This window comes from Zingiber officinale, chromosome 11B, assembly GCF_018446385.1.
Source record: "Zingiber officinale cultivar Zhangliang chromosome 11B, Zo_v1.1, whole genome shotgun sequence".
Lineage (NCBI taxonomy): Eukaryota > Viridiplantae > Streptophyta > Magnoliopsida > Zingiberales > Zingiberaceae > Zingiber > Zingiber officinale.
In genome coordinates, this window is record NC_056007.1 from 61,535,530 (window position 1) to 61,546,824 (window position 11,295).

General features: G+C 34.7%; 1 protein-coding gene across 1 annotated transcript; it reads left to right on the forward strand.

Annotated features, from left to right (window-relative positions):
• Positions 1 to 3,026: 3,026 nt before the first annotated feature.
• Positions 3,027 to 7,000, forward strand: LOC122034472 (replication protein A 70 kDa DNA-binding subunit B-like). Its single transcript, XM_042593736.1, has 12 exons — positions 3,027 to 3,208; positions 4,024 to 4,170; positions 4,258 to 4,476; positions 4,654 to 4,831; positions 4,930 to 5,197; positions 5,279 to 5,381; positions 5,481 to 5,605; positions 5,709 to 5,787; positions 5,875 to 6,019; positions 6,104 to 6,264; positions 6,367 to 6,487; positions 6,579 to 7,000. Exons 1-12 carry the CDS (start codon positions 3,072 to 3,074, stop codon positions 6,771 to 6,773), a joined length of 1,878 nt encoding a protein of 625 aa, XP_042449670.1. The 5' UTR covers positions 3,027 to 3,071; the 3' UTR covers positions 6,774 to 7,000.
• The last annotated feature ends 4,295 nt before the right edge of the window (positions 7,001 to 11,295 follow it).

Here is an 11,295-nt window from a genome sequence, read left to right on the forward strand (position 1 = left end):
TCGACGGGCCGGTTGGATCCTCTTCAGTAGCATGACTGAACGGCCGACAGAGCCATAGACTTAGTTTGTCCAGTCAGTCGGACTTTTAGCCTCCTTCGACTAGACTTGAGGGGGAGGCACGTGATCCGGCTATGGGAAGGGGCTCTCCGCCCAAGGAGGGTCAGTGACACGTGGAAGGTCAAAAGGTCAATGCGGTCAACGCCAGAGGAGCTCGGCCGAGTGGGCCATTCACTTGCTCGGCCGAGCGGGCCATTCACTTCCCCGATCGGACAGAGGGAGTACCTTGCACGACATTACTACAGCTCGGATTAATCCCGAGCTTTCAACGTTCATGGGCTCAGTCATGTAGGTAGGATATTTACCGAGCGGGCGTGTCTCCGGGTATGCAGCTGGGGCATACGGGTGACTCGGTGTGCATCGGGGCCAAGCGGACATCGCGCTCGGCCCAGTCAGACTGCTAGCTAGGATAGCAAGCGGCTTCCCCGCTCGGCTCGGAAAGGGCCAAGGAGAGCAGTTGGCGATATCTTATTGGGGAGCAGCGTCGCCAACATGCGATAGGGTCGGCAATAGAGTCAGACAGAGAATCGTATGGTGGAAGCTTCCACTGCCGCGTCAGGGATATGCTCATACTATTGAGGTATGGTGTCAGACACGCTTTTCTAACACACTCATTCAATGTATGCTTCGAGGGGCGTGCACATCTCGGGGAGCGTGCACGCGGCTCTGGAGAACCTTATATAAGGACCCCCAGGTTTCGACGGAGGTATGTTTACATCTCTACTGTAGCTATAGTTCTCGCTTCTACTCTATTTCTTTCTTCCCGCAGGAGATTTGACTTGAACGTCGGAAGGTCATCGTCGGAGAACCCCTCCTCGGCTCGGCACTGTGCTTGCAGGTTTACGACGACAAGGGATCTAAGTCTTTGGAGTCTTCGACCCGTCAACAGGAGCGCCACGCCCCCAGCGTCCATCGACTCAGCACTCGGGCAGAATCAGAACCGATGAATATAAATCGATCCAAATCATCAAACCGTCAATTATAATTTGTGGTTGGATTTAACTAACATAGGCACATGAGTGGCAGTGTCATAAACTTAATTATCACTCTCAATGTAATAGAAAAATTAGATTTTTAGTATAGCAGTTAAGGCGTAGCGGAGCTAAAGAGAGTGCCACGATTCAATCCTCTATTGAGACATGTGTTGTCATTGAATTTAATGGAAAAACTTGAGTTAGGTGGCCGTCGACCGAAATACCTATGGATGAAAAAAAACTATAAATTTACCTTCACAAAGCGATGTACCGATTCGGCATTTGACTATTAAATGCCGATTTTATAAGGACGGTGAAGACCAGATGTAAGGTCCATTGCTGATACTTACCGTAACACTTCTATGATTTATCTTAGAACCGGATCGATCATTGCGTCATGAGAACTGGAGATCTAGATTAAAAAGATCACGTGAGTATAAAGAAAAGGGAACATGTGACGATAAAGCAAGGGAAATGCATGATATAAGGATGAGGAGACTACTGCCCCCTCAACTTTCAATACGAAGAGTGCGTAGGACTTGTAGATCCAATCCAACTAACGCTGCACTGTTATGTTCAAGTGCTTTATTGGCAAAGCCTTTGTGGCGGCTCCTAGGGTTGACACGGTAGAATCTCCTAATCAAACTGTTAGATGTTACTTGCTATAGAAAAATATATAGATGGAAAAAAAGGTTGTGGAAAGTATACCGCTCGGATGTTCAAGGAAGAATGAGGTTCGTGATCGGTGAAGTAGAAAGAAAATGTTTACTGGACTGTTTTTCTTTTTTCTTTTAAAAATATTTTTATAAAAAAATCTATAATATTTTAGAATTTATATTTAGATCTTTTTAATTTTGTTTTCAAACTTTTTTTTTAATTATTTACTTAAAAAAATATAATTTTTTTTTAAAAAGTGGGCCCACCTTTGTAATTTAATTATACATTTTTTACCATTTACTTAATTTTTTTTAAAAATTAACCTTGACCACATTGGCCGGTTTTGGTTTTCGCGCGTTTCTGCAGAAAAAAAAGCCACTGAGGCTAGGGAAAGAGTCGTAATTGTCTTTTTCATAAAGAATTTAAATTATACTAACAAATATTTTTATTTTTAAAAATAGAATATACAACTAATAAATAAATAATATAAAATATTGGATATAAGATACTTTTTAATAAAGCAAAAAATGACATTAAAAATTAAGCTTATTGGACTCGTGATATGCAGTCCAAATAAAACTGTCTAACTCTAACTCGTCTCTTGACCTTTTAATTAGATTTATTTTATCCTATAATTATTTATTCAAACAATTAACTATATTAGATAAATAAAAAATACATACAGTCGAACGGATAAATCTGGATTGTTATTGTAAACTAAAACGAAAAGATAATAACACAAATATCTTATTTTCCCATGAGTATCCACAGAAATATACATAATTTTTTATCTCTAATTTTTTTTTTTCAAATAATAAAAATTAGTTAAAATATCTAAATTAATAATCATAATAATTTAATTTCGATGCAATGTTAGAAGTAATTATAATATTCACTAGTAAGATTTTTTTTTGGCTCTTATAATCATCTATGTAAATAATGTTTTTTTAAAATCTCGTAACAGACATTCCAAATGCCAAAGCATAAGCTAAGAGATATAAGAAATTAATATATTCCAAATTTAAAAAATGTGATAAGAAATTAATTATTATAATTTTCCATAGATTAAAGGATGACTCGACCCCTGATATAATGGCTATTAGCCTATTAATATAAGATTTAACAGATTAAACTATTAAATATTTATATTTAATTTTGAAAATAAAAACATACCAGTAATATTCTGTTTATATGGGCCGAACTTTCACGTTCGACGCCCAATTTTTGTTTGGCGGTCATGGGCGCGAAGTTGAGTTTACCATCAAAAGGTTCCCGCCATTTTCCGTGGCTCAATAAGAATAGGTTACAGGGTTCCTCACCTTATTCCCTCTCGTCGCCTCTTGCCTTCTGCTTCTCTCTTCTCGGCGTCGGATCTTTTTAGAAATGGCGAGATGTGTGACTCCAGGAGCCGTCTCGATGATCCTCTCCAATCCTTCTCCTGAATCGCCCTCTGACGTGCCGGAGATAATCGTCCAGGTTCTCGATCTGAAGCCCATCGGAACCAGCAGCACGCGTTTCACGTAAACATCTTTCTCTCTTCACGTCTAATCAGATCGCCTCTTTTTTGCCTCATTTTTTTCTAGCTTATTCCTTTCTGTCGAGTTTTATGCTTGGAGTAATTAGTTTACTCGTGCATAACATTGGCTGGATCTGCGCAATGGTGTTTGACTTGTCTCGTGAATTGCATCTATAGAGCTGCAATGGTTCAACCTACGGGATTTAATATCGTTTCAAAATTTTCTTGTTGAAGTTTTACAATGTATCCGCCTATGTATTCTTGAGTTAGAATTGTTGGATTGTGTGCGGAAATTATTTTTGCAGTAACAAAGTACACCAAGTTGTTGCTCCCTAGAATTGCTGAATGACAGCTTAAAACCACATGAAAGATCTTGCTTAGCCCCTCTGTTTGGTTTAGAATTAACTTATTTAGCACCACCTAGATGATATTTATTTGTTTTGTGCTTGAATCGCTGACTAAACTATAAGCCATTCAATTTTATTTGTTTAATTTTATTTTAATACTGTTCTTATTGAACTTGCAAATTCTAATATTTGTGATTCAGAGGGAAAGACAAATTCTCAAATAATGAAGGAAAATAATCTTGGGAGGCAAGAAGATTGTACTGTAGTATCTTTATATTGTATGATGCTTCATGTACAATTATGTGTTACTCTTTGTACTAGTTAATACATTTTCAAACCTCATTCGATTATTGGACTATGATGCTAAACTTTTCTAGAGTGTGTATATTGTTGAATCTTGTTGTGTTGATATTCTTATATTTGATTTAAAGTGAATGTTATGTTTTGAAGCTAATAATATACTGGATGACAGATTCATGGCTACTGATGGGGAGATGAAGCTAAAAGCTATGCTTCCAACTTATTTATCTACAGAAATTCAATCTGGAAAATTGCAAAACCTTGGTCTCATCCGTATTGTGGATTATACCTGCAACTCCATTCCTAATCAACCTGAGAAGTAAATACATAAATGATCACGACTTTGACTCTTTCAATACGGCTTACACTGATGCCAGGGAATTTACGTTGATTCATTCTCTTTCAGGGCTTTAATAGTGACAAAGTGTGAAGTAGTTTCTCCTGCTCTTGAGTTGGAAATTAAAAGTGACGTGAAGAAAGAAAAACCTGAACTGACTTTAAAGCCTAAGCAAGAGGAACTTGTCAACAATGATGTGAAAATAAATGAGCCTGCTATAGTATTGAAGCCTAAACAATCTACTGTGCCAAAATCTGCAGCCCAGATTGTGCAGGAGCAGCATGCCAAGTAAGTGGCCTTTATCCTATTTGTTGTCGATACAATTATGCAATTTCGGTTTCCATCATATATTGGCCTTTTTTTTCTGAGAAGAATATGTTCATTATAGTTTGCTTTTATAATCCTATCTTTATTTTTCTAATATATTTTTTTACCTTACAATAATAATGCCGCTACATTTTGCAGTGTTGCTCCTGCTGCACGTCTTGCAATATCAAGAAGAGTGCATCCTCTTGTTTCCTTAAATCCTTACCAAGGTAATTGGACCATAAAGGTTCGACTCACCAATAAAGGGAATTTGAGATCATACAGGAATGCTAAAGGAGAAGGCCAGGTTTTTAATGTAGAATTGACAGATGAAGATGTAAGTCTTCTTTTATATAATTGCATAAATTTATCCTATTCTTGATGTCCTTCAAGATGTAATATTGCTGATGTTCAATTTTTCTAAATCTTGATCAGGGCACTCAAATTCAGGCTACAATGTTTAATGAAGCGGCAGCTAAATTCTATCCAAAGTTTGAGTTGGGGAAGGTCTATTACATATCAAAAGGGTTTCTCAGAGTTGCAAACAAGCAGTTCACAACTGTGAATAATGACTACGAGATGAATCTAAATGAGAATTCCATAGTCGAAGAGGTAGAGGGGGAAACTTTTATCCCTGAAACTAAATACAATTTTGTAAAGATTGATCAATTGGGGTCATATGTGAATGGGAAGGAGCTCATAGGTAAAGCTAATTCTTGCTATTTTGTATTCTGTTGATAGTATTTTTAAGCTTTCTTTCTCAACTCTTCTATTTGGGGTGAAGATTTGATAGGTGTTGTTCAGAATGTTTCATCAACTATGAGTATCCGGAGGAAAAGCAACAATGATTTGATTCCAAAACGGGATTTTACTATTGCAGATGACTCGTAAGCTATTTCCGTCAATTTTTTGTCCTCACTAGACGCTTCAATTACTAGATACACATGTTGGTTACACGATTCATCTTGTACTTGTCAATGTTACAGGAACAAAACTGTTACTGTCTCCTTGTGGAATGATCTTGCTACAGATGTCGGTCAGCAATTGCTAGATATGGTTCCTACCTCACCAGTTGTAGCCATAAAATGCCTCAGAGTAGGAGATTTTCAAGGCATGATTCGCTCACAAGTAGTTTTGATGTCGGTTTTAATAAATGAATCATAGTAAAACATACGCATATCTTACTATGGAAAACTTTTGTATTGCAATAATAGGTGTATCTTTGTCAACTTTAAGTAGAAGTACAGTGACAATAAACCCAGATTTACCTGAAGCGAAGAAACTGAAGTCTTGGTAAGATTGTTAAATGTCAAATTGTCTTGGTTTTTTTAAAGCTATTTTCTACTATTCTAAATACTCTTCCTTCCTATTACCTTGCAGGTATGATTCAGAAGGGAAAGGAGCTTCAATGGCGTCCGTTGGATCAAGCATGATCTCTTCCACCAAAAATGGATCGAGGTCAATGTATTCTGATAGAGTTTTCCTTTCTCATATAACTGACAATCAAAGTCTTGGTCAAGATAAGGTATAAATTCACGAATTGTCAACAAAAACCAAACTGTAGGGATAACACTTTCAAGTTCTCATAGATTGATTACTTTGTGAACAGCCTGCCTTCTTTAGCATAAATGTCTATGTAAGCTTCATTAAGCCTGACCAGACAATGTGGTATCGAGCATGCAATACTTGCAACAAGAAGGTTATTGAAGCCGTTGGCTCTGGGTACTGGTGTGAATCCTGCCAGAAAAATGACGACGACAGCTCTTTAAGGTAAACAAACTAACTGTGCAAATGCACAGCACATAGCTGCTTCTTTCTTTTTGTAATAATTACGAAACAATAATTTAACAAACTTCAATTTTGTAATTTCAGATACATAATGGTGGTTAAGGTCACAGATCCTTCGGGTGAAGCCTGGGTTTCAGTTTTCAATGAGCAAGCTGAGAAAATAGTTGGGTGCTCTGCTGATGAGCTTAATAGAATAAGAACAGAGGTAAAAAAAAAATTATGACTCCTAAAACTCGCATTCTTTCGTTTGCTACTTGTCCTGGATTGTTTGAAAAGTGAAGCTGTTGATCTTGTAGGAAGGAGATGAAAAGTATCAGCTCAAGCTGAAAGAAGCAACATGGGTTCCACACTTGTTCCGGGTCAGTGTTGTGCATACTGAGTATATGCACGAGAAGAGGCAGAGGATTACGGTTAGAGCTCAAGCTCCAGTGGATTGTTTGGCGGAGTCAAAATACCTACTGGAAGAGATAGAAAAGATGTCGGTGTGCTAATGGCATGTGCGTTATTTCTAATTTGCAGCAGTTAGCGTTCTTTTTTGAGCAAATCTCGTCACTTGGCATTCCTTTCGGTTCCTCTCGTAATATTTAGTAAGCATATGTAATTTATGGTCCAACTTCCCTGTAAAGTTCTAACAACATTAGTCAAGTATTAATTGCAGTCTAATTTGCGTTTTGGGAATTATAATGAATTCTAATCCAAAAAATTATTTTTTGAAAAAGTTTAATGTTGGACGAGAAGTTACTAGCTAGTTCCAACAAGCACTCCAATACATTTATCTCCTGGAAAGATTTGCTATATGTATAGTTATAAAAATCAAATCATAAATCATAAGTGTGATGCAATTGGAAATTAGTTGCCATGGTATATGTTGAAGAGATTATTGAGAGCTGAAGTTATTTTTGATAAGGTTTCCAATGCTTAAATTACTAAGGTGCAGTATGGATATAAATTTGAGAGAGAATTGATACTAACATAACATACCAATTTGAGAGAGAATTGATACTAACATAACATACCTGAGTGTTTATAGATATAAATTTGTGAGGGAATTAATACTAACATACTTAAGTGTTTATAGATATAAATTTGAGAGGGAATTGATACGAATTGGTTAGAGATTATTCTTGATATCCTAATTATCCATATAAAGTTATCAATAGTTTAGGTAATCAATGATTCCTAAGTAATGATTCATACTTGACATGTTAGTAAAAGAGATATACAACGCAGAATCAAAAATTTTTGAAATAATATTTTTTTTTTAATTTCGGAATTAATAAATTTTTTTTACTAAAAATATCCTCCGATATGTATACTTTAGGATAAAAAACTTTAAAATTTTTTATAATGAAAATTTTATTTATCTCGTTCAAGAAAAAAACAACGAAGAGTTAAAAAAAAACAACTTAAAGTTAAAAAAAACCAACAACGTATAATTTTTTTTATATGATTAACAGAGTAACTTAGGATAATATAGTAAAATATTAAATTAGATTATATATTAAAATATTCAAATAAATAAGTTTTTATTATATTATTTAGGTTGAATCAAATAAAATTAAGTTATATTTTATTTCTCATAATTTTTGTTATTTGATTACCTGATAATCATATAATCAAGAGTATACATGATAACTTAATCAAACATACCCATAGAATTATCTAGGATCGTGTTTCAATTGTCAATTGATGGACGATCGGTGAAAATTTTTTATGGAGTTGGATTGGTCATTTCATGATTAGTTGGTATAAATTGGAGGATACCTAATATCAATTAAAAAATATATAAAAAATTAATTAAATAAATTTAAATTTATTAATGTTTATGAATAAATATTATAAATTATTCATAAATAGTATTTAAGAAAAAAAATTATGAATCATATTCATATATAATTTTTTTTCTATCAAATTTATAAATAAATAAATAAAAAAGTTGTAGCTTGCGATATCACATTACTAATCAATTAAATAATATTAAAAATATAAAAAATTAAACAAGCTTGAATTTAAAGTTGAATATTATCTAAATGAACTTTACTCAACCTAAATTTAAATCAAACTCAAGCTTATTAAAAAGAAATTAAACTGAACTTGAACAATGGTTTCAATAGACTGGTTCATTAAAAGCTCAATTTAACTTGACTCAATTATCATATCAAATAAATTTAAACAACACAAAGCTTTGTTTGGCTTGTCTCAATGACAACCCTAGAGGTGGAGAGTTGCCTACAGAGATGTTGCCCATGATCAAGAAATCGTTCAGTCGTTTCATTAATCTTAGCTAGCATTCATTACAATAGTCTTCATTAATGTCAATTGTTCGATTGTACTGGCCATTAACTCCAAAAATGATGATTGTGAGCCATGTCAGAATATAGTTGATGATTGTGGGGGTACGCTTTATTAGATTATATATGTTTATATATAAATTTTTTAGCACAATCATATCATTTTGATTGAGTTTCTGTTGTTTTCGCATCAACTTGGTTTTGTTTTTTGTTTGATTATTTACGAGCACAATTCATTTTGTTATCGTAGTGGTAGCACAAGTGATTCACTTCAATCATTAGGGTCTGACTAGATGGAAAAAATTATTTATATTAGGGATATGTTATGAAAAGCTTCTTGCAGGGAAAATCTATGTGGGGATATGTTTTATGTGTCCGAGTTCAACCTACGGACAACAACATTGATGATTATGTAAAGTTGTAGGATGTTTGAGAGGCTGATAATACAAAGATTATTACATGGATTAATAATTCTGTTTCACACTCTATTGTTGCTCAGTCGGCCAAGTATGAGACAACTAAAGAAGTTTGAGATTATATGACAAGATTATACACACAGTCTAATTATGTTAAACAATATCAATTGGAAGCATATATCTGCACACTTCAACAACAAGATATGAGCATCCAAAATTTTTATTCTGCCATATTAGAACTATGAGACTAGTTGACATTCATAGAATTCTCAGAATTGTGAGCATTCCCAACTTATGTCACTCATAGAGAAGAATAACGTCTGGTCCAATTCTTGATGGTTTTTTGTGATGACTTTGAAGGATTGCGTGGAATAATTTTACATCATAGTCCTCTCCCTTCCGTTGATTCAATAGTACATGAATTATTAGCTGAGGAGATTTGCCTTAAGTCTTAGGTTGATAAGAGGACTATTGCACCATCTACACCATCTGTTTTTGCACCACCATAGCGGCTTATGCCTCATAATCAAAGTATGTCAACTTCAAAGGTTTCTAGTGATGAGTGTACTTATTGCAAAGAAAAAGGACATTTGAAGTCTCAGTGTCCATTATTATTGAACAAACGTAAACTACCACAGCATTAGTATTAGCAACAAAGACCTCAACAACCACCATTGTTACATCAGAATACTTCATGGAAATATGGTAATCAACCACAATAGTTGTCATATGGACTGCCTTAGTCTAGTAATGCAGTGGTTGTTCCCTCTTTAGATCCGCATATGCTCAAGCAATTTCAACAATTCTTTGCTTCACAGCCCTTTACCATGTCTACTTCTTCTCATATAGGTTTGTCGTCCTATGGTACATCAGGTATAACTTACTCTTTGTGATCTTAGATTTTGGAGCATCTCATCATATGTCACCTAACATTTCATCTTTTATCTCCTAGTCTTCTAATTCATCTTTATCAGTTGTGATTGCTGATGGTGGCTGCCCCCTCTTTAGATCAATATATGCTTGAGCAATTTCAACAATTCCTTACTTCAGAGTCCTCTACTATGTCTGCTTCTTTTTATATAGGTTTGTCATCCTCTGTACATCAAGTATATCTTTCTCATTGTGGATCTTAGATTATGGAGTCTCTCATCATATGTCACCTGACTTGTCATCTTTTATCTCTTTGTCTTCTAATTCATCTTTATTAGTTGTGATTGTTGATGATACTCTGATGCCATTAATATGTGTTGGTTCTGTTGTTACATATTCATAGTCTTACACTTAATCTTATTTCTATTAGTCAATTTCGTGAGTTTGAATATTCAATTTTTTTATCCAATTATTATGTGCAAGACCTGGTATCTCAAAAGGTGATTGGGATAGACTGTAGGCAATGGGGATTCTATGTCTTGGATAAGCTTCAAGTATCAGATGTTACAACTTCTAGTGTTTATATGTCATCTTTTTGATTGAGTCATTTTTCTTTTGATTTTTATTTATGTCATACTCGTCTAGGTCATGTTAACGTCTCATTTATAATTTTTAGCTTCGTGTGGAGTATTAGGAATTTTAAAAAGTCATGATATTTCTGATTGCACTAGTTGTAAATTGGTAAAATTTTCTATGTTATCTTTCAATAAAAGTTTATCTTTTTCTCCTAATCTTTTTGATTTTGTTCATTCTGATGTGTGGGAACCTTCTCTTGGTGGCAAAAGACGATTACGCTCACCCCCAGTACCCCCACCAACCCGTTCCAAGGCCAACATATAGGAGGTAAATCACGGGTGGCTACTAGCCTTTGAAATAATGATTGGTGCATGAGGGAGACATTTACCGTGTGGGAACCTTCTCTTGTTACTACAAAAGGGGGATCAAGATATTATATTTCCTTTATTGATAATTGCACTCGTTATACTTGGGTTTATTTTATGAAACACAGATATGATTATCTTACCATCTTCAATGACTTTAAAGCTCATGTCAAAACTCAACATTCGACTGTTATCAAGTGTTTTCGTTGTGATTTGGGGGGCGAGTACACTTCCAATGTTTTTTCTCATTTACTTGTATCAGAAGGTACTATACATCAAATCTCGTGTCGAGAAACACTTGAATAGAATGAGGTTGCAGAGAGAAAGCATGTTCATTCTGTTGGTTGCTATGCAGAATATCATACTGGTTCCCCTGTACAAAAATTTTGTACAAGTCCTGAACTTTTACTAACAACCTATTGTGTTCTTTAGAAATTAAATTAGGAATCGCAAACGGAACTTAACATTATTGATTCCAAATTTAACTTATCTGTT

What these genes read in the sequence shown, in the direction of transcription:
- LOC122034472 (XM_042593736.1), top strand. Translation starts at nt 3,072, where the DNA reads ATGGCGAGATGTGTGACTCCAGGAGCCGTCTCGATGATCCTCTCCAAT. An exon ending in ACCAGCAGCACGCGTTTCAC is followed by an intron (nt 3,209 to 4,023) that starts GTAAACATCTTT and finishes ACTGGATGACAG; the next exon opens with ATTCATGGCTACTGATGGGG. An exon ending in AAAGTCTTGGTCAAGATAAG is followed by an intron (nt 6,020 to 6,103) that starts GTATAAATTCAC and finishes CTTTGTGAACAG; the next exon opens with CCTGCCTTCTTTAGCATAAA.